Source organism: Plutella xylostella, chromosome 4 (assembly GCF_932276165.1).
Source record: "Plutella xylostella chromosome 4, ilPluXylo3.1, whole genome shotgun sequence".
Lineage (NCBI taxonomy): Eukaryota > Metazoa > Arthropoda > Insecta > Lepidoptera > Plutellidae > Plutella > Plutella xylostella.
Window position 1 is genome coordinate 734,001 of NC_063984.1, and position 24,070 is coordinate 758,070.

General features: G+C 41.6%; 2 protein-coding genes across 3 annotated transcripts; one reads left to right on the forward strand and one right to left on the reverse strand.

The window, feature by feature from the left end:
* On the forward strand, window positions 1-4,074 carry LOC105386639. 2 transcript variants are annotated; one of them, XM_011557251.3, is made up of 6 exons: window positions 1-140; window positions 450-506; window positions 660-740; window positions 1,101-1,205; window positions 2,944-3,078; window positions 3,909-4,074. In XM_011557251.3, exons 1-6 carry the CDS (start codon window positions 42-44, stop codon window positions 3,996-3,998), a joined length of 567 nt encoding a protein of 188 aa, XP_011555553.3. In that variant the 5' UTR covers window positions 1-41; the 3' UTR covers window positions 3,999-4,074. The 2 variants fall into 2 exon arrangements, with proteins under 2 accessions (XP_011555553.3, XP_037977036.2); XM_038121108.2 differs by having other exon boundaries at window positions 3-140; window positions 450-512.
* LOC105386651 (probable histone-lysine N-methyltransferase CG1716) lies at window positions 4,058-23,980 on the reverse strand. The gene is made up of 20 exons (XM_048629385.1): window positions 23,822-23,980; window positions 21,724-23,559; window positions 21,276-21,404; window positions 20,737-21,036; window positions 20,258-20,339; window positions 19,486-19,632; window positions 18,738-18,958; window positions 18,320-18,426; window positions 17,784-17,902; window positions 17,183-17,469; window positions 12,335-12,488; window positions 11,017-11,192; window positions 10,521-10,617; window positions 9,981-10,137; window positions 9,059-9,154; window positions 8,581-8,678; window positions 8,086-8,253; window positions 7,378-7,634; window positions 6,906-6,963; window positions 4,058-6,596 (listed from the first exon to the last, which is right to left on the reverse strand). Exons 2-20 carry the CDS (start codon window positions 23,526-23,528, stop codon window positions 6,438-6,440), a joined length of 4,617 nt encoding a protein of 1,538 aa, XP_048485342.1. The 5' UTR covers window positions 23,529-23,559; window positions 23,822-23,980; the 3' UTR covers window positions 4,058-6,437.
* Window positions 23,981-24,070: the final 90 nt, after the last annotated feature.

Here is a 24,070-nt window from a genome sequence, read left to right on the forward strand (position 1 = left end):
ATTTAAGCAGGAAACAGCTATTGTTGTGGTTTGATATATAAATGCGCGTGACGAGCGGCCGCGCAGTGTGGACACAGTGTAAATGCAAAATGTTTGGCTCTCGATCCGTAGTCGTCAGTTTTTTATTGGCTTTCGCCAGTGTAAGTACCGAGCTAGCTACCCATTAGGTAACTCAGAACTAGCTTACGATCGATCGGTTTTTCTTTCCTTATAAGGCGTTAATAGATTACTTACCTACACATAGATTACGTTCACGAAGGTCCTAGATCTGAAAAAACTGTAGGTACCTACTTACTTTTTTGAGATTCACTAACAAAAAAGTGATAAGTATATTTTTATGTCATTTTTTATTTCTCCATCACCTGTTAGTTTGGACCATGAGTAGGTAACCCACCCTGTATAACGTAAGTAAGCTTACACGATTTGTCATCAACCTTCGTTTTTTTCAGTGCGCTGCCGGAGGTGGGGAGGGGTTCGAAGAATGCATGGGAATATTTTCAGCAGAGGTAATGGTAAGATGATTAAGTAATCCTTGTGGATAGTTTACCTACCTACAGTATTTAAAAAGGGTATGCTTCAGGTGCATAGGTTGAGTATTTCCACCTATCAACATCAATACCTAAGGTATAACTATTCAAACAATTGTTGAATTTTTTCAGGCCCATGTTTTTGAATGTTGCGAAAGCTTGAACCAGAGGACAAGCTTTGATCTTATCAAATGCAAAAATGAGACGGATGAGGTGAGTACATATCATACTTTACCTACTTACTACCTATCACGCCTATCTTGACGCCCCCGTGGATCCTATTGGCCCACTGAAATTGAAATAACAAATCTCCAATTCATCATCGTCAACAGGTCCTGTGATCACTAAATAAGAAATCATAGCAATTTTATGTTTTTTTCCACTAGTTACTGATTTCTGAACATTTAAAGGAGACCCAACCCTGCATTGTCTAATGTTATTATAAGCAGTATACCTCAGACAGGTGTATTTCTTACTTTTAAACTAAAGCACCAACCAGAATCCACCAAATCCCACAAATTCTTCAGCATCTCGTAAGAGAAGTACTTAGTTACTTATGTTCGTTGTTTTCAGTGCACAAAGGCCGAGTGCCTGCTCAAAAAGATGCAGATCAAGTTAACAGACGGTCGCATAGACGACGCGTCCGCCACCACATTTCTGGACAAGTGGGTGAAGGAGGTAACCTGTAGTTTATTTATTTATTTATTAAGAAAATTTACAGCGTAAACAAAAGTCTTATAAACTATTACATCGTTATTTAGTAAGGCCAATTACAAATTTTCCTTCATAAACAGCATAGTAACAAAGGTGTACACTGTGCAATTTAACAATTTTATTTTATTTCAAATTTAAAATCTTAAGTTTAAATATGAGCATAACTGAAAAACTATACCTACATAATTCAACTTATTGTTTCGAAATACATATAAAAAGCATACATGGGAAGAATAAATAGATTATCCTAACTAATATTATAAATGCGAAAATAACTGTGTCTGTCTGTCTGTCTGTCTGTCTGTTACTCTTTCACGCCAAAACTACTGAACGGATTTGAATGAAATTTGGTATACATACGGTCTAGACCCTGGGAAAGAACATAGGCTACTTTTTATCCCGGAATTCCCACGGGAAAACTTTTTAAGGCGAAGCGAAGCGCGCGGGAACAGCTAGTAAGTTATAAATATTATAATGTAAAGATGTAATATAATATAATACATAGTTAGGTATAAAATAATAATTATATATAAATAATCACAATTTATTACTACACTACACATATTTATTTTTATTATACTATTATTCATAATTGTGATATGTATTGTATATGCATATATACCTACATACACACATACGCACATACATGTATATATATATACAATTAATACTACATAATTTACCTACTTATTTATAAGCAGTACTTACTAGTTCAATTGGCATAATTTATCTTACTGCTTTTCGATCAACTGATTAAGAATCCTGGATTTGAATGAGAATTTGGTATGAAGGAATATGTCGATATTGCTAAATGTTTTATTATAAGTTCGTGTAAGACGTGTGATGGGTTCATTGGTAGCGTAGTTGGTATGGTGGAATGGCACCTGCAGCAGCGGCGTGTGTCGCGTGCGGCGGCGCGGCGTGCAGTACGCCACGCCGCCCACCAGCTCCGCGCAGTCCACGCGCCCGTGGACGAGGTCGTGCAGGAAGCACATGTCAAGCAACGTACGTCGTTCCTCTAAGGTATTTACGTTATTGATACGGCAACCATCCTTGTAGGAATTAGCGGAGTTACGTAGACGAAAGTTAAGGTGATTTATGAAGACTTTCTGTACCTTTTCAAGCCGTTCTTTGTAGATGGTATAATGTGGAGACCATATGGTGCTAGCATATTCCAGAGTACTGCGTACATATGCGTAATAAACCGATTTGATAGCTCCTATGTTAGTAAATGGTTTGCAAGACCGCAGTACAAACCCGAGATTCCTATATGCTTTGTTAGCAATGTGGTCTATATGCTCAGATAGAAGAAATTTTGAGTCCAAAATGATACCGAGATCCCGGACGGAGTTGACTCTCTCGATAGTGTTACCATTAAAGGCGTAATTGAAATAGGAGGGCTTAGGTTTTCGAGTGAAACTAATACACATGCATTTTTTTACATTAACTGTTATTTTGTTATTTAGGTAGTAGCGATATAAGGCATCCAGGTTATATATGTATTTAGATATAGTTAGATAACTTTTATTACTCGCGACTGAATACTTATGACTAACACTAGCTGTTCCCTCGAGCTTCGGCTCGCCTTTAAAGTTTTACCTTGGGAATTTCGCGCCTATTTGTTTATCCAGGGTGTCAGCTAACTCCACACCAAATTTCATTAAATTCGGTTCAGCTGTTTAGAACACCCGTTTGTCCCCAGCTGCCCGGCAACCGGGACATGGGCGAGCGGGTAAAGAAGCAGTGCCTGGAGGGGCAGTACGAGGACTACGCGGCCGAGGAGACCGCCTGCGAGCCCTTCAAGTTCGCGCTCTGCGCCTATGTTAATTCTGTTGTGGTGAGTTCTTTTGTTTTGTTATTTATTTATTTATTGAGAAACCAACAGCGTAACTATTACAATGTCTTAGGTGGTAATAATTTATCAGTAAGGCCAATAACAGGTTTCTTCGTAGAACTCAATATAAAAATTTTGCAAGCTAACGTTATGTGATTATTTTATGCTAGGTGGTAACAGGAAATGCCAATAAGTATCGCGATAAATGTTGAAATTAAACAATGAAAAATATAAGTACCTTAAATCATTTGTTTAGTGCTCAAATTACACCTACGATTAACGTCCATTATCGCGATTCATTATCGCGATAATGGACGTTAATTTAAGGCATTTCCCGTTAGTGTGGCTCTAGCATTAAGGGTTGACACAGTGCGAGCTACTGCCTGGCCAGTAGACAGCTACTCGGTTTGTGTACTCGTACGCCAGTAGCTCGGCTCGCCTTTGCTGTCTACACGACACCCAGTCTAAGGCCGAGTCGAGTCGCGGCGTAGTAACACAAAAAACACGGGTTCCACTCACAACTGTCCAGCTGGCACTGGCGAGCTACTGCCGAACGCGTCCAAACGATGCGAGTGACGGCCGAGCCGTTGTCATGGCGAGTTGCTGCCGAGCGAGCAGGCGAGTGAAAACAAAAAATGTTGAAGTAACTCGGATGCGAGCTACTGACCAACTCGCTAACCCACTTGTTTCGAACTAATTACAAGTAATACCCGCCTAGTTTTCAAGTTACTTTGTTTCGTTTATTTCGTAACGAGAGGATTTCTGATATTTGTCGTGGGTACTAGTGGGATACATGGTTCACATTAACTTAATTAACTTGTATGAATTCTCAGGTGTGTCCCAAATGGAAGCAGTCAGACAGGTGTAAACAAATGGAAGAATCGGCGGCGAAATGTAAAAAAATACTGGATGAAATCGAATAACAAACCTAGAATTTAATACTTAAGTAATTGGATATAATTTGAGTAATAAAATAATAGCGTTTATAAAGAAATAACATTTTATTTTGTTCTGGCTTCACAAGTAGCATACCTACATCAAACGTGTTCACAGAAATAATTATGGAAAGCAATTTAGTTGTTGACTCTCAAATTACTGTTCGTATAACATCTATACCAAAGAATGTCATGAAAAGAAATGTCAAACATAAGCCCATTTTTGTATGAGACCAAAAAAATTACTGAGGATTGAGGACCCCGCAAGTTTATAATGATCCGGCGAAAGAATCGGGCGATATTGTACCGCATTCAATACCTCAAGCAACACTGAGTAAAGACTTGTATCGATGTCGTTTCGGCTAGGTTCCATCATATTATAAACTTGCGGGAATTAGGCATAATGCGAACAGATAAAGAATATATGAAAATGAAAATGGCGATCGACACATAGGTGGGAGTAGGAGGGAGTATTGACAGACCTACGATTAGCGTGAGGTAGAGAGATATAGCTTGAGTCCGATTACCATTCTCATATTATTTCGTTATCAGATCGCGTACATATACTTTTACTTTATGCCCCGTTTATCACCTGAGAATGTCAAGATAATCACAACTTTAGTATGGAATGCAATGCTGTGATTGGCTGAATAAAATTGTCGCTGAGAAAGAATTAGGTTCATGCTTAGATAAATACATATACTCATTCGACAAACTGGGCCTTAGCATGTTTAAAATGGGATCGGCTGCTTCAAATCTACATTGGCCAGCTGAATGTTTTAGGAAAGACAGCATAGTGCACTACATTCTTACATTTGAAGCCACATTATTTACAAATATTTACATAGTTCACTTTCATCCAAGAGACTCACAGCTAACCTATATCAGCCTGATAGGAGAAGTTTCTAGTAAATTTTTACCGACATAATAATGTAAGTAGCACTCATTATTTGAGTCTATATGACATAGTTTACAGACAGTCACTGATCGGTTAAATATAACAAGATCCATTTAAACTCTACTACCTAATTATACGCTACTTGAATAAAACTATAATTGAATGTCTTAAATAGTTCCTAAAATCACCGCACCGCGGCGCTGTTCACAACATTCATACACGTATAGGTTATGTCAATGTCATATTTGCGTCTTCAATTAACTACCATAATACTGTACTTAAAACACATATATTTAGAAACGAATAGGCTATTCGAGATTACATCAATAAATCAACTGTAAAATAGTGGTGCAAGCGTTGGCTTCTTCTGACATCTTCTAGTTTTTTTTTCTTTATCTTTATCTTGAGAGTGTATTTTTAACCCAGACGCAATACCATACTACCATAAGGACTATTCATTTAATTTACTAAAAACTCTAGATTTAAAGGACAAAAGTTGAGATCTTCAAGCAATATATCAGTTTAAAATGGTTTGTTCTGTAGCTAACTTATTAAACGAGTCATAATGTTATACTTTTTTCTGAAATATTTACATAATATGCTAGATATTCCTATTTAAAAAAAGTATGGTGTCACACCAAAAAATTAAAAATAAAAACACTACAGTTCATGTAATTTCCTCTTTTAAACTTAAGCGTTCAACTCGATTGTGTGGCGTTAAAAGAACGTTTTTTCTGTTTTTAAAGTATATCGAATAAAACAACTAATTAACATTTAGTTGGCGTGCGCCACAACCGCCATTGTTTTGAATACCATAACTTGCAAAATAAAATATACTTAGAGCTATTTCATACTAAGCTCTCACGTTAATACATAAAATAGAGTCATCTTATATCATATTCGTGAAACAAAAATATACGCTTACTCTCAACATCATAATGTCATACATATACCCAGTTACTCATCATGATCACTCAAAGTGCGTAAAATACGCCATATCTCATTTATAAGAATAAGACCCTAATAACTACAATTTCAATACAATACGAACACAATTTTCTGTCTATATACAAAAGCTTCAAATATTTAAATGTCGACATTATCGTAAATTCAGGTCTAAATGTCAAGTCCATAGGTTTAAAAATCCTAAAATTCACTGCAGCATCATTAAAACAGCAAGTCATTACCCTAAAATTCATACAGACATAAATATGCATTACTGGCTTTCACAATTTAAAATATTCGCTTTAAATGTACGTAACGTATCTGCCACAAAACGCAGTGTATCTTCACTCAATCACACACAAATACCGTCATCGCTACCAACGACGCAATAATATAACCCGACCATTTTAAAACGGCCCACCACTATCACACAACTTCACAGGAACATCGTACGTAGCTCATATCGTTAACCCTTAATGGGGCATGACTAATGTTAACGATGTAGGATTCATAATCATTCTGTCCTAATAGGGTTAACAGTCAGCTTCGCGAGGCGCCTACTTGGCGGCGCCTCTAAGCGCTAGTTAGTCGGCCTCTTCTGCCGGTCGCTTGTACACGGGCCCGAACTTGGACATGTATTTTCTTACGAATTCCTTGGCCTTGGACTGCACGGACGCGGTGACGACGAGCTCGTCCACGGAGCGACAGTGCTTCAGCTCTTTCAGCATCACGAAGTGGGTTAACTGTGGGGGGAAAATATGGATTTAATAAGTTTGATTCTCTTCTTATTGGGTAGAGTATAATCGGGTAATGAGTCTTGAAAAAAATCTGAGGGATAGAAGTCATGCTGACAACCTCTTAATTTATGTTTTAGAAAGTGATAGTTGTTGTTTTTTAACCGACTTCGAAAAAAGGAGGAGGTTCTCAATTCGTCTGTATGTTTTTTTTTATCTGATTTTTTTATCAGACGGTTAACTTATATCCAGTCATCGTGAAATTGGCCCATAATTTACTCTTAGTGCTAAGAATAACATTAATAAATAAGGGCGTACCTTTCTAGCTAAATGCTTGAAGTCTGAGGTATTTGTGATTCTGCCAGCTGGTGCCGTCCTGGAAATAAAAATAAAATCATTTAATGGAATTTAAGTGGTTCCCAGGTAACGCCAATTTCATAATTTACTGTTTAGTGTAAAGTATCGACTGTTGACTGTCCATAGAACAATCATGACTGAGGCTGCTTTTAACAGAAGGCCTAGTACGGGACGCATTTAAGACGTGACAAGAGTTTTGCATCGCGCTCACTCACATCGCGCAGCCTCAAGAGCGAGCGCGACGGAGAACTTTTGTCACGTCTTAATAGCGCCCTATGCTACATAGCCTGCATGCGGATTTCATCACGCACGGGGGATTGCATGCCATTTTTCCGCGTCTTGCGTGTATATTCCACACGTTACAATGAATACTTGTATTGTGCGTGATCAAATCCGCATGCTGTTAAAATGTGGTGTAGCTCTTTTGACTCACCGATGCCGGTACGGGTTGAGATGCGCCACCATGACCCGGGCCATAGTACTCCGGAACACCTCCTTGATCCGGCGCGCCGCCTCGTCCGCGTCCTCCGCGAGCTCGGGCGTGGGCTCGCGTTCACCCGGCTGCCCCGGCTCACCCGGCTGCTGGCCCGGTTGACCCGGCTGGTGACCCGGTCCGGGTGGGTGCTCGGGCTGCTCGACCAGCTCGTCGCAGTCGGAGGAGTCGCTGTCAGAGTCCACCAGGTCCACCATCTGGGATAACTAGATATAAATACGACAAATTCGACTTGGAGACAGGTAAATATTTTTTGTCAAAAGCAAAAACTAGAAAACGGATTTGATAATTATTTTACCAATAACAGCGACGTTACATGGCACACATTATTTATGACTCTTTAAGGGGAATCTTTTCAGGAATATAATAAATTTAGGCACAAGCATGTTGACTCTTCTTAGACGCTAAAAGCACCGATGTTCCACTTTGGAATCACATGGACAACTTAATATCCTTGAATTTCTAAACGACAACCTAAACCACGGCAATCAAAGACATAACTTGGTTGGATCTGACAGGTAAACAATTCTGCTCTTACCTCCTGTCCGTTATCAATAATTATGATATGGTAGCTGTTTATTGAAAATAGTAAACATTTTTCATCATCTTCAAAAAGAACGGTGCAATAACCCGACTCACATCTCTCACCTTGAGGTCGTGCACCGTGATCTCCTTGTCCTTCTTTCTCCGGGTGGCCTGCTGCAGCAGCCGCACCTTCTGCAGCAGCTTCTCCCTCCTTCTGCGCAGCTTCTCCTTGGTCTCCTTGTAGCGCTTGACTTCGAGCCGGCCCGCTAGCTTGTCTTCTTCTGTTCGCGGCTGCAGAATAGAATAGGAAAACTTTAGTTGACAGGAAACAACAAACATAAATAAAATTATCTGTACAGTGAAGTGAGGTGGGTATTCAACATGATTTAAACTCAGTATGTAGGTAAAAGTGTCTACATGTCCTTTAAATTTTAAGTACATAATGAGTTTAAATTATGCTGAAAGGACTTGTAGAATTTATTAGCGAATGTTTTAATGCTAGAGGATTCGGGGCGAATCGCAATAAGTCGCCCCAATGGCGTCGCGTCGGGCTCGTCCTTGCTCCTAGTGTAAAAAGCATGTTTCACGTGTGACATAGTAGTTGACAGAGCTACTCACGCTGATGGCTCGCTCGGTGACGAGGCCGGGGCGGCGCTTGCGCGGGCGGTGCGCGCTCACTAGCGCATGGTCCGGGATCAAACCGTCCTTCGCTTTCACTGCAACGAAACAAAGGTTTAGGGATAGAGTCCTCAACCTGTGGTGCTGAAGTTTAGACGGTTGTGGTTTATTGGTTGATGATGATTGCGGTCCTTCGGGTAATATAGACCATATTATGAGCAAACGTCGTAAACGAAAATCATGATGATGATGATCATGATGTCTTCCAAGCCGATACGGCTACGGCAACTGCTAATGGAGATTTAGGCTTCGTTGGTGTGCCCGGATGTGGCTTATGTAGCCAATCTTGGCGGCAAATCTCAATTATCATCCACCATAGGATAATAATTTATAGTATTTTTTTCTCTATGGGAGATATTATGTTCTACTGATAGTGTGCATATGCATAGTATGAATAAAATTATAACTAAGTAAGTACCTTCATAAATGCCGTTGACTCCCTCAACGAACTTGCCGTGCGGGCGCGCCGCGGGCGACTCCGCCACCTCCATCTCTTCTTCCGAGGAACTCTCGTCTGGAAACGCACAAACAAACACAACATTAGTAGCTTTCGGATGATGACGACTGAAGTATTCCGAAACCACTCTTAATAGGGTTTTCCAAAGAGTTTCTATAAACGGGCGATTTTAATACTAAAAGCGCACTCTAACCACTGTCCACCGCTCATCGATTCTGCAGTTTCAGCACCAGATTTTGATGTATTTGCGGATGGATGGTCGAAGTTAATAAGGGATCACATGGGCCTTAGCTAGTGTTACCGGATCGGTGGTGTAGGATGACGAGGTCAAGAATTTCCTCGTGATGCGGCATGTGTTGAGGATTGTAGCTTATGGTAGAAGGTGGATTGTTATTATCATCATACCTGGCACATGATCGGGCGGCGGCGGCGGCGCCCACTGCGGCTGCCGCAGCTTCACGTGGTAGTAGTAGGTGCGGCCGCGTCCCCCGCGCTCCGCCAGAGAGAGGGCACTAACTACGCCACTGTGTCATAGTCACAGCTGAACCCTTATGCAGTATACAGAAGGAATGCTAGAAACTTCTATGCTGGAAAACGTCCCTAAGGAAGGAAGCACTGACATGGCATCTTGAGGGCGAAAACGAAGACTCGGCAGCCCGCAAGAGACAACGCTCTGTCAAGAAGGAAATGGGCCAGGCGGGGATGTCTTGAGCAGAGACACCCTGAGCTGGCTCAAGATCGATTAGTAGTTAGTATGGAACATGGCAGCGCTCCGTCAAGAAGAAAATGGGCTAAGCGGCGATGTCTTGGCCTGATGTCTCTGGGCTGGCTCAAGATCTCAAGGAGCCGAGATTGGAAATAAGTAAGTATGTTATCATCATACCTGGTACATTATCGGGCGGCGGCGGCGGCGCCCACTGCGGCTGCCGCAGCTTCACGTGGTAGTAGTAGGTGCGGCCGCGCGCGTCCACTGCGCTTCGCCATAGAGACGGCAGGATCACTTCTGAGTCTTCCGCTGGTAGGGTTGGTTCGGGCATCGGCTGTGGAAATATGAGTGTTAGGGGGATTCTAAAGTAATATAGTTTTAATTTAGTGTCGTAAAAGCTAAACCCACGGAGGCCATACAAGTTACAAAGGGGATAATAAATGAATAAATCGTCGAGAAACAGACGATTTCCGACTATTTGCGTAAACTTTGGCTGTCTCGTGAGGCTTTTTAAGTCTCTTGTTTTAAGCATGTAACCCAACAGGTCTAGGAGTATCGAGATAGTTCGGTTCGCAATATTAAACCAATTGATAAAAAAACTAAAATCCTTATTGGCGCTTCGCTAGTTAACCTTCCATGCAGGATCTTGCCATACAAAGATCTAGATCTTCTGTGCCTATTTTTCAAAAATAATAAAGTAGTATACACTTCACTCACCATTTGGTTGGGTTGCGGCGGCGCGTCGGGCGGCGGGAACTGCATCTGCTGCCCGAACATGTAGCCGCCCATGCCGAAACCACCCATGCCCATGAAACTACACAATAAAACATATAAGTTATTTATTTGTTATACAAAACGCACATCCCGTAATAATCCACTGCAGGAAATGATAATTTATAATTAATTATAAATCATCAAGACTGAGATTATGTCTGAGCTGTAGACAAAATGTTAAGAGGCTACCTAAGGTGCCTATGCCTAGATATAGACAGCGTATACAAGCCCATAACTCATTGTATAAAACAACTAGCTCATCCCGCGAACTCAAAAGTCTTGTTCTTCATTAATATTCTCCCTTTTGCCGTGAAAGAATAACAAACAAACACCCATCAATCCATCCAAACTGTCCCGTTTATACTACTACTATATGCATTTATTGCCAATAACAAATTAATACTACATTTTACATGAAAAAATTATAAAGTACACTCACTTATGCTGCGGCATAACAAACTGCGGCGCGGCGTACGGTTGACAATACCCAGGCGGGTACTCCGGCGGCCACTCGGGCACCACGCCCGGCAGCAGCCCGGGCAGGGCGGGCGGCAGGCCCGGCCCGAGGGCGGGGAGGAGACCGGGGGCGCCGCCCATCATGGCGTTGGGGTATATCTGTGGGGAGAAACGGGGTTTGTGAGAGGATGAAGTGAGTTTGGAGGGATGAATCCGCTAGAAGTGGTAACTAAACAAAGTAATGGTGTCATCTGCATCACGCTTAACCAAGCTTCAACGTTATTATTATGTCAATAACGGGGATGTTTTATACTGATCTTTTGATTAAATTATTAAAATATAATAATATAGTAATTTTCGGTACTTATTTCTAAAATGGTGTTCTACCGGATTAGCAAAAGTTTAACGGATAATCATTTCAAAAGTAAAGTGATTGACCCACACATCGGTCTTTCGAGCCGGACCCACATACCTGCGGGAACCCATCACCGGGCCACTGGTAGGACGGCCAGGGCTACTCTCCTCCGCACAGCGGTCCTTCGGGCCGGATCACATACCGGTGGGAACCCATCACCCGGCCACTGGTAGGCCACTGGGAGGCCACTGGCCAGGTGAGTGTACACGTACAGTCAGCTGCAGAGACACCTGATGGTCTCACAGTGCACTCATGGTGCACATAAGTACCTGTGGGAACCCATCCCTCGGCCACTGGTAGGGCGGCCAGGGCTGGTCCCACTGGCGCCGCGTCTCCTCCACACATCGGTTCTCCGAGCCGGACCCACATACCTGTGGGAAGCCATCACCGGGCCACTGGTACGGCGGCCAGGGCTGGTCGCACTGGCGCCGCGTCTCCTCCACACATCGGTCCTTCGAGCCGGACCTACATACCTGTGGGAAGCCCTCACTCGTGTACATACCTGTGGGAACCCATCACCCGGCCACTGGTACGGCGGCCAGGGCTGGTCGCGCTGGCGCCGCGTCTCCTCCGTACGCCGGTCCCTCGAGCCCGACCCACATAACTATATGAGGCCCTTATTGCCCGAGCGGCAGCCAAGTAAATGTACAGTCGGCTGCAGAGACACCTGACGGTGCTTACAGTGCTCCTAGTGCTGATAGTATGGTGTAAATACCTGTGGGAACCCATCACCCGGCCACTGGTACTGTGGCCAGGGCTGTTCCTACTGTCCTCCACACATTGGTCCTTCGAGCCGGACCCACATCACTCAAAGCTGTGGGAACCCATCACCGGGCCACTGGTACGGCGGCCAGGGCTGGTCCCACTGACACCGGGCCACACATACCTGCGGGAACCCATCACCCGGCCACTGGTACGGCGGCCAGGGCTGGTCGCGCTGGCGCCGCGTCTCCTCGGCGGCCGCGGCGGCCTCGGCGAAGGCGCGGCGACGCTCCTCTTTAGACATCGGGGGCACTGAGGCGAGGACTCGCTCGTTCAGTCTGTTGGGAGTTGGAGGGGGATGTTAGGTTTTTGATACTGTGATATGGTTACACAGGGGTTGCAAATGTAGTATAGCCGAAAAGGGCTGACGTTCAGTCTATAGGGAGGTGGGATGTTTTATTTATGATACTGTGATAAATATGGTTACACAAGTGGGGTATAGCCGAAAAGAGCTGACTGTGGAAGTCATTTTGGTAAATTTTTGTTCTCTCTAGCATTACAATAATGGCGTTATAAGCGGAACAGTTGACAAAAAATAATTAGTGATATTTCGAATGGCGTTAGCCGGTTTATCGAATGACTTTAACCATTTGTTAGTCGTATACCTCGAAATCAAAAAATCCTTGTAGCTTTTCACCTATTCGCATTTCGTCGCGATATCAAAATTTTTGAATAGATTTTTATTGTTGTAGTATAATTTTTGATCGCTACTGACAATTGTCTGAAAAAATCATAGTAGATTTACTTTCCTGCCTGCCTTCACTGTAGTCGCTTTTCACCTTGATAGATATTTGTTTTTAATGCATTATAAGGTACATATCGCGATATTTCTTTTACACTACAACAATATGCGACCCAAATAAGATGCGACATAAAATACTTACCTGCTAATCAAAATATATGCAGCTTAATAAATAAGCTATTGATAATACATGCTACATAAAAATTTGCTACTGTTGTAAAAATCTGTTAAAAATACAGTATTGTGCAAATTAATGTGAACACAAGTAAAAATTTGAAAAAAATACATTTATTAGTTCTAGAATAAAAAAAACAGAGATATATTAATACAATTTAAGTTGTTTTAATAGAAAATGTGTCTTCCTTGGCTCGTATAACTTCATCAAAACGTTTTGGCATAGAATCGACAAGGTTTTAATAGTTTTCTGATATTTACTAATCTAAAAAACTTGTATGAATTACAGCTTCAATCATTTTAGATTTTCTTGTGCAATCCGTTTTACGAAGTCTAACTTTCACGATGGCCCACTTATTTTCAATGGGATTAAGGGCCCGTACAGGGTGACGTGCCGCGCCAATTTTGGGTTTTCAATGCTCTTCACACAGCACAGGCAGTGACACGCACACATGTAAGTTTGCACAGTGGGTCGATAACCGTTTACTCGCCAACTTTATTGACAATTATGTTCAAGTACATTTTGGGTGATTTTAGGGTAAGTAAGTATAATTCTTACTTACACTGGTAGGCACCAGGAAAGAGTAGAAATTAATAGGGGTGCCACTTTACTCTATACTCGGAACCCGATTAGCTTTCTCAAACAAATGTGGTATTTACTTGTAGAAAGGTTACTAAAAGTATTAAAGTGTAGATAATAAGTTTCGGGCATCCTCCAGCCAACTGAACCCCGACGACAAAGCAAAGTAAATACATAGTGTCGCAAAAGGGCTATACTAAGCCAAAAGGGGATGACTCAAGGGGTCATTCTGAACAACTTTTGTTCTACGAGATTTGCAAATTCGCGAAAAAAAATATTCGTTTTCCATGGTAAAAAGTCACATGTCCAACAAAGTTTCTATGAAAAAGGTTTTTTTTTGTTAATTTCCAAAACTCGTAGAGGTCGTCTTACTCCTTTTTACCCGACTGCCGAAGGAGGAGGGTAATGTTTTTTGATTGTATGTATGTATATATGTATGTTTGTCTGTTTCTTTGTTCCTTCCTGTAGCCTAAACGGCTTGATAGATTTTGATGTATGAGGTATTGTTAGAAGCGTATTGATGGCGCGATGGCTATAGGCTATGTGACGTTCCATTAAAATGTACATAGCGCCCTCTTGAGGACATAACGTGATGATCGAAAAAATAATAATTCAACTTTGCCGTGTAAGGTATCAAATGAAAGGACTTGAACTTGAATGTGAACATTACAAAAATATGCATATTGAAGGTATTTAAATAACAACACCAAAATTATTGAAATAAAAAAATATCATGAACTACCTACCGACGTAAAATTTCATAAAATAAAAACAATTATACAATTATAAAAAACTAAAAACCTGACTGTACGCTAAAAACATGAAAACGAGTCCCAATGTTAATGGAAAGTATCGCAGGCGGGGACCAACTTGACCGCCACTCAAGGCCGTTTTCTAAGTAACATTCAGCTAAATGGTGAACCCTCTGCTGGTATAATTTGTTTATATACCGCTTTTTCAATACCTGTAAGTACATTTTTTGGCAGCATAATATTTTTACTTAATTTTAGGGTTTCGAAAGTCAAAAGAAAAAAAGCAACCGTTATAGGATCTCTTTGTTGTCCGTCTGTCTGACTGACTGTCTGTCACCGCCCTTTTTCTCAGAAACGGGTAAAGATATCAAGCTTATATTTCGCATAGATGGGGAGTACCCCAAAAAAAATATTATGGTACTCCCTGTCCCACACAAGTAAATTGGGGCTTATATTTTTTCCAGTTATTTTGATGTGTATCCTTTTTTTTTCTTTGTTGTTTTGTATAAGTATGTGTTTCTTTTCTTTAAATCTGTATTTTTTTGTTGTTGCTGTCTATGTGTCGAAAAAATGTATCTTTATCTTCAAATCACGCCATCTATCGTTTGTTTTTTTTGTGGCTACTGTCTATAGAAGAAATTCCGTCATTGACAATTTTACGTTACGAATTTATTTTTATTTATTTTATTTTTATTTTTACATTTTCGTGGAGAATCAACAGCATTTTGTTAATAAATAATTATTACTTATGAACACATAACAACTTGATACCATTAACAGAATGAACTTAGTAAACCCAGTAAACCTAACACATCCAGAGGAAAAACAAAATCTCTTTCTCTCTCTCTGAAAAACATACTTAATAGCCCAAACTCGATGCTTTTAGCTATTAACATCTTTGAAATAAAATTGAGCCACCACCGTGTTACTGCCCTCATCAGATCCTCACGAGACCATACCTCAACCAGCACCAAGAAACTGTATTTTTGATCCCTAACCTAATGTTCGTGCGTATTGTCATCACTTAGATCCATTCGCTATATTCCTGCTCCTCATCAGACCTTTACGAGACTGTAATATCACGAGAATATTGCACACTATCTAATTTAATTTAATGTATTGAATATACTGGAAGAATTATGCTTCCTCAATTTCAAATCAAATTATGTTGGTGTCATAAAAGTTGAAAAAGTGCAATGACAACCAATGTGCAGTGATTTTGTATCTATACACGATAAGATCGCGAGCTGTCAGTGCTGCCTAAACCGACGTGACCCTTCTTTGGAGGCCAGCGGCCAACTGAGTCAAACGTCACTTGTGTTTATGATTTTATAACACAGAAAGCCGCCATAGATATTTGTATGAAGATTTGAGGGAAAAAAATTGCTCAAGTTTGGGATTAATTTACACAAAATTAGTGTGTGTTTATTAAAAAACAAGGTATTTAGCGCCTAGTCCAAGCCTTTAACTTTATAATATGATAAAAATCATATGAAAATTCTTAATAATTACGACACAGTTGTTACAATACGGGAGTGTGATTGACTGGTTTTTCTTGATATTCTGAAATTAATTTACAGTTATCCATAATCATTTACTTAAATTCGAATGATTCAGCACCTAGCTAGACTCTTCAACTACCTGTGTGATTTTTTTCAAGGCTGTAGAGCATCATTTACTACATAATTCTATGACAATGCCAACCCTCGATTCCCTATTGCAGACCCTTAAGTACCGGTGAGTTCTCTGGCCATCCTAAGGCATGATATCTTGTTTTCCGTGAAATATTCAAGCATAATCACGTGGCATGGAGCCGAATTTTGATGAAAAACTTATTGACCGTTATAGCATCAACTTTTCTTAGTTTGGGGCTGTTTTTATTATATAGGTACCGGATGACTTGTTCCCATCGAAGGGAGGATGGACTTGCTACATTACAGTGACTTGCTAGAACGGAGATTAGAAGTAAAACTAAGAAAATTTGATGATAACGGTCGATAAGTTTTTCGACAAAATTCGGCTCCATGCCACGATTCTAAGACTAAGATTATGCTTAAATATTTCAAGGACAACAAGACATCATGCCTTTGGATGGCCAGAGAACTCACCGGCACTTAATCCCATTGAAAATAAGTGGGCCATCGTGAAAATTAGACTTCGTAAAACGGATTGCACAAGAAAAACTAAAATGATTGACGCTGTAATCCATACAAGTTTTTTTAGACCAGTATATCAGAAAACAGTTAAAATCATATCGATTCTATGCCAAAACGTGTTGAAGAAGTATAAAAGCCAGGGAGGACACATTTTTTATTAAAATAACCTAAATTGTATTAATACATCTCTGTTTTTTTTTATTTTAGAACTAATAATTGTATTTTTTTCAAATTTTCACTCTTGTTCACATTAATTTGCACAATACTGTATATGCTAGTAACAAAATATACTACCGATATTATACGCTACAACAAAAAACGCTATCAAGGTGAAATGCGAATAGGTGAAAAGCTACAAGGATTTTTTGATTTCGAGGTATACGACTAACAAATGACTTTAACCAGTTTATCAGGCCTCGCCGGTAATGGCGAGGAAGGCGGAAGGCCGAGGACAGAGTGTTGTGGCGTCCTACAGCATTTTGTGATGTCGATGATTCAAAGATGACGATGGATTCAAATCCCTCCACAAACAACCAACCAATAAAATTCTCAACAAAGAACCACTTACCTAATACTCCTCCTCCCACCCTCCGGACTGCCTCTCCGTTTCCTCCTGTCCCTATCATCGCGCTCCCTTTCCCTCTCCCTATCTCTCTCCCTCTCCCGCTCGCGGTACTTTTCCCGTTCTCTATCCCGCTCTCTGTCGCGCTCTCTGTCTCGCTCGCGCTCTCTGTTTCTTTCTCTTTCCCTCTCACGGGAGCCGCTCGAGTCCGCCGCTCGTCGCTCGACGTTCGCTTGACGCTCGTGCTCTTTCATTTGCTGAATGCGCTCCTTTTTCGGGATTTTGAATACTTCCTGTAATTAGAATGTGGTGTTGGTGAGATAATTCGTTTTTTTATATCAAAAATTTTGTATCAAAACTGTACTCCTTCCGTCGTATGTAGAGTTGCGATTTTGCCTGTGCGGTGTTTAGGCTAATTGCAAATTAATTAACAAATCAAATAAATAGCCTTGCTGTTTTAAAGAGTAAATAAGGGTTTTTTTTAGCATATTATCAGAGACAAAAAGGGCATGATTCTTGAAGATTATGCTATCCTCTAGTTTTAAGGTCCCATAGGCATACTCCATGTCTCTTCAACTTCAATACACGAATAAATACAACCACTGACCTTCAAGCTAGACCATCTCTCCAGCAGTTGCTTGCAGAGGTCCTTGACCTTGTCCAAGATGGCGGCCCCGTCCGCGCCCTTCTCCGGACTCAGCTCTTGTGAGGGCGGCGTCGGGACCACTGTGGATAATCAAATAAACATTCTGTAAGGGGATTCACTATGTCTATGTAAGGTAGATAGAGGTGAAAAGACGGATGAGCGTTTAAATGGTTTTTTGACCATTAAATTTATACTTCACTACTACAATTTAATTTAGTCTGTGGCTAAGGATCCGTTCGTGGCGCGTGGCCGCGGCCTTATGGTGAAGCAAAACATAGAGGAAATCTGCATATCAAGATTCTAGATGTGTACCCTAAGTGTATTGTCCTCATAAAAAAGTACATACAGACGAAATGAGAACCTCCTCCTTTTTTCGAAGTCGGTCGGTACAGCGAAAAGCGAGTGGGTTGCTTCTGAGTCACCTCTGCTTGCCCCCTCCGGGATTAAAGTCTCACAACTTTATGTATGGTAATTTCTATTGATGTTATACCACATACCGGTGTTGTCACTCAGCCAGCGCTCCACCATGCTGAGCAGGCGGCTCTCCTGCACCATGGTCTTGTTGGGGATGGGCAGCCGGTCCAGCGTCTGCAGCATCTCCAGTCTGCGGGGGGACGGGACGTTTAGTATGTACTATAAAATATGGTAGGTATGTAGTAGATTACAATATCTCCCTGACACTGCAAAAAGGCATATTAGTAAAGGTAAAGACACCATTATGTTAGTTAACGACGTGAGACGTTTTATTAAGCCGGCTATGTGGCAAAACCTTTATGGTTTACCATATATTTGAACATACGGATTTTAAACATCCGACTGTGTGTTGGCGTGGCGTCAGGTCACGTCTGCGTCCCGCCCTGAAACACCTTATTTCATTCTAAACCCAATTACAATATAAATAGAGCTCCAAATCACCTGAACTGCGGAGTAGCGCCATGACACCACGGGCCCAGCAGCCTCAACCCTCTATAATCCAGGAACAGCCTCCTACACGGCAGATCAGCATCCCTCAGTAACCGCAGTAACGAGGTCTGAGCTCGCTGCGTCTTGGCCCGCACGACGGTTCGAGATAGGCGGAGGGTGTGGCTCTGGTTCTTTATGCCGCTTCGGGTGAGGGATTCGATGTCGTCTTCGATCTGGTGGGGGGATGGTGTGGTTAGTGAAATTATCTCGGTAATAATGAGCGAACTTGTTGTCTGCAGTAAAGAAATACTGTGCTTCAATAGCGGTGTACATTATTGTCTGTATGCACGGTTACCCTATCAATGAATTCAGAGATATAGAAATGATTGCTAATCATTTCTATAACTACTGTAGCCAATGCTGACGATTATAGGCAATTTCCATCAAATCAAATCTAAATTATGGCCATTTGCGCACGTTTCATTCATTAATGAATGATGGAAAAGGAGTCACTGAACGGCCGAGCGACCTTACATCCAACTAGGTATACACCAGCACACTTGCAACTAGCGTCTCCTTTCTACTAACTTTTTTTAATTATTTATTATTACACAATGGTAGGTACATTTTTGTAGGATCATAAGATCGCAGTAAGTTGTCTGCACACTTCACTAGGCAGGCCCGTGCTGAAGTTGTAAGGTTCTGTTCCGTTCCTCATTATGTTTTAATTTTTTTAGTACTCCATCAACCAAACACTCACATCAGCATCCTGCACCAAGTCCGGAGCTGGCACCTTGCGTCTAGGCGCGCGGGGGGCGCGGCGCGGGGCGGGGGCGCGGGGGGTACACTGCTGTGTCTCGCCTGGTTGGGGTTGGGTGGATTTGGAGGTGGACACGTCGTCTTCTTCCTGCGGGTGAGAGGTGGGGGGGTAAAATGGGGTATGAAAAAGTACGAGTACTAAAGGCTCGTTATATGAAAAACATGACACCACCGATCACTGTTACGATCCTCATAAGAGGTGCGGGCCTACTTAATCATAAATACAGGCTACATGTGAGCCTAGTTATGATAGTAGTCGTCAAAACTTTTCTGTTATGTTAATTTTTACTAAGAATAAAGATTTTTGATTTTGATTTTTGATTTTGATTATATTTTTATAGTGAAGTACGCGTAAGTTTTACATAAGAAGACGCAAATTGTAAACACGAGATCAAAGCGCTCTCTGACAACATCCAACGAGCGGATTTGAATGAAGTGTTCACTCGCTCGTACTTATGACACCTACTTACAGTTTTAAATTTATTTTGTTCTGTATAACATACTTGATGGCGTAAAAATATATGAGGGAATATAATTATAATTTCAGAAAAGACCACCGCACATCCAACTGGTTTATTGATTTCAATATCCTAGAGGCATATGGCGCGTGAGAGGATAAGCAAATCTATCCGCAACATTGCAATAAATTAACTTCAGTTAAGGGAAACATTATCACATATTGTACTCGTATCTAATAAACATCAGTTTCAAACCTCTTCCTCATCCGAGTCTGGCTCAGCTCCGATCCACCCGCGACAGTTGCTCGCCCCACAGTAGCAGCGCTGCGCGACCTTACTGCAAACGAAATAGAGTCGCATTTAGAACGGCGTGGCGCTAGAGACAAAGGATGTTTAGCTATTGCGCTATCTATTAGCCCCCTATTCAAGTATCCTGGTTATTGATGAACGGATACTTTTCGCCTGGTTTGCGGAAGGTCAGTTATACATATACTTTTCGTTTAATTTTTTGTATAATGTTTACTTACGTTATTAAAAAATATACCTATCATGCTATAAAAAGAAAGGGCCCCAATGCATGTCCTTTTTACAAGTCAGTACTTGAAAATACATATGTAACAGCAATATCATCAGACAAATCTCGCAACACAAACAAGGCAGCCAATGAATAATACATAAATACTTTAAAAATACATCACTCCCACCTCCCACCTCATACAATGCAAACGACTCACCCGAACCGCTGGAACTGATAGTCGAACGTGATCTCTTCCCCAGGAACAATATCTCTCTTGCTGAAGAACCCTATTCTCAGCTCCCCATTAACCGTCCACTTCTGAGTCTCAGCATTGGGGTCGCAGGAGTGGTTGATGAACCGCGAAATATTCCCTTTCATGGTCGCATCAATGACTGTGTCCCCTTTGAGCGACATGAAGTAGTGGTGCAAGTTGTTTTCGTCTGAGTATTCTTGGGCCCGTTTGTAAAACTGCTCGTAGTCTAGCACTTCTCCTATGTACTCCATTAGGAATTCGCCGCTGTGGATTGGAAAGGGTTGGGTTAAATTTAGGTTACACGAAAGTTGCTGGTTAATCTTTCGCAATAGCATTGTGAACGTGAAATAAAATTCGCATCAATGGAACATGAATATGATGAATGTTTGAGATCATTATTATTTCGCATAATTCTGGTGGCGTATCGCTGTACGATAGACAATTATTAAAAATTACCTGCATTAAACGAAATTTATTCCCATGCAAAAGACATAGCAACTTACGAAATGATTTCCTCGCTGGCTTCCACACCACACCCTTTCTTATCAGCATAGAACACCTTCAGTGGAGCCAACTCTTTTTTCTGGAACCTTCTGTTTGTACATCTGTCGCCCACTGGACATCGGTAGTTACTGAAAACATTACAGGAAAGTTAAACCTCAAGCACATTATGTACTACATTACACATGGAAAATACTACATAGTAGAAGCGCAGTACCTCTCATCTGGGAGGAAGCAAAACATTTCGAGCTATAGAGGTTACACTCAAAATTTATGGAGTTTTATCATAATGATATTTATGAGTTATGTTATAGGCAGCTCCATAAGTAACTAACAAACCTCTTTCTATTCATTCAAACATCTTTGTTCATTACTTTGATGAGGTACAAAAGTATGAAGCTACTTATATGAAGCTACCCAACTACAAAATGTAATATTTATGGGACATACCATTCAATCATGAGCAGTCTGTTCAAGCAGTCCTCCCCGCAGCCGAGCTCGCCGCGGTCAGTCTCCTCCTTGGTGAGGAAGCAGTCGCAGATCATCTTCTTGGTCTCCTTGCTGATCATGCGCTCGCACAGGTACTCATTCTCCTCCAGGTGCACAAACTGACTCATCCTCTCTGCTATTATCTTGTCACAGGTTTCTTTTGTCAGCTGTATCTCTTGTTGTTCCTCCTCTGTAACGTTTTCACCTTCAGATACAGGTGGTAGCTTTGGCAGGCTTGGGCTGGCTAGTGGTGACAGTGCTGGCGAGCTGGCACCCATCTCCAGCTCACTGGAGCGACGCCACCGTGACTTCACCTTCACTGGCATATCAGTAGGGACAGGAAATGTTGGGGAGTTGGATGCATTTGTCAAAAGACCATCTGGCATCTTTTCTTGACTGTCTGATCCTATTTCTTCCAACTTCAACTTTGTTTGTGACATCAAAGCCTTTTTCAAAGGTGTTTTCACCAGGCCATAACCTTTGGTCTTTTGTTTGAGTGTGCTTATTGTCTTGATGCGACTAGATCTTCGTACTCCACTGGGTGAGGACTCTGCTGAGTCATTCTGGGCGGGTTCAGATGTGACTCTGGAGGAGTTACTGTCATCTGACAGAGTTGAGCTTGGAGTCAAGCTCGGGTCAGGTCTCACAAGCTGGTCTGATGAACTATCTTTTAAAAATGCTAACAAGTCAGGTGTGTTGCAGGCTGAAGACCTGTTGCTGTCATTCATTTCAGTGCAGTCCATTGGAGAGTTCAAGTCAGGAACAGAACTAGCAAGGTTGAGCTTCTCAAAATGTTGCTGAAACTCATTGATAGGTTCTTTGCTGGTTTCTTCTTTTTGCACTCCAGTTTCATTGGTTGCTTCTTTGGGACTGCTAATTTGAATATCATAATAATACTCTGGGTTGTCATCTTCAACTATTTGAACTACAGTAATGACTTCTTCATCATCATCATCATCTTCCAGCTCTATCACTTCATTAGTTTGTTCTTCAGCTGATGGAGTGTGGGTGCTGGGCAGTTCCTCTGTGTTGGAGACTGGAGTGTGGTCTACAAATGGTGGCTGTATCTCTAGTTCTTGCTGAGGCATGCTGGTTTCAGTCTCCATCTTTGTTAATTGTTGGTCTAGTGTAGGCTCCGTGTTTGGCAATTCAATTTTATCTAACACTTGCTCTATGGGTGGCTGAGATTGCTGTACATTAACAGCATCTACATTATGACTAACAGATTCAGTATTTTTCATCGGTGGTAACTGTATCTCACTTAAATTAAATGCTGGCATAGGTAAATAGTCCCCAGAGTTTGAATTTAAAGTTCTGATTGTATTTATTACAGGACTGCAGTTGCTCATGCTAGCTGAATCAGACTGTGACTCCAGGGCAGTGGAATCTGATTCGGAGCTTGCACCGGGATCAACTACTCGTATTTCTAAACTGCTGCTTGTCTCACTGTCACTTCCGAGGTCACACTTCTTCTCATCATTGTTGAAGAGGCAGCGGTACTTGCCAAACTTCTTGTGTAGGACCACAATGGGGACAGGGGGGTGGGAAGTTGTAGGCTGGTCAGTGTTGGGCAGGGAGGTGGAGTCTAGCGGTGGCTCCGGCGCGGCGGGCGCGGGGCCGTCAGCGCTGGTGCCGGGCGCGGGCGCGGCCGGGGGCTGGCCGGTCTCCGCCGCGGGCGCCGCGTCGGTCTCGCTCGGCTGCTTGCCGCGTCGCGCGTTGCGCCGAGGCCCCGTACCCTTCGCTGCGGGTTTCTTCTTCTTCGCCATTATTTATTCGTATCACCAAGATGCCATTTACCTGAAAACACAAAAAAATATCAACACGATCCCATGCAAACGAAAGCAATGACCTCCTTTGATCGGTCATTGTTTTTAACCACTATTGACAATCTACGCATGGCAGCATTTACTTTTTGCCTTGAAATGATTTGTTGGTAGTATATGGGTTGTCATGAATAGAGAAATAACGAATACAGACAATCACGAATAAATTTGGCTTGATCACAAGCGCAAGCACCGGTACCCTTACCCAAAAACTGATAAATTAGAAGTAAACTTACCATAACGGTAAAGATATAAATGAAACTCTTACATTTAGAGGTAATTTAATACTTAAATTAGCACTAATAACCAAAAATCCTTTTCTAAATAAACTAAACAGCAAGCTATTTCATTTTTCACATCACTCACTTCATAAAATGATTTTTTTTAAATGACCATCTTGAAGTTTAGCCTAGTGATGTAAAATGATGTGTATTTATATCGATTATAATAATGCTGCACATGTAGGTTTCGGCATAGCATACCCT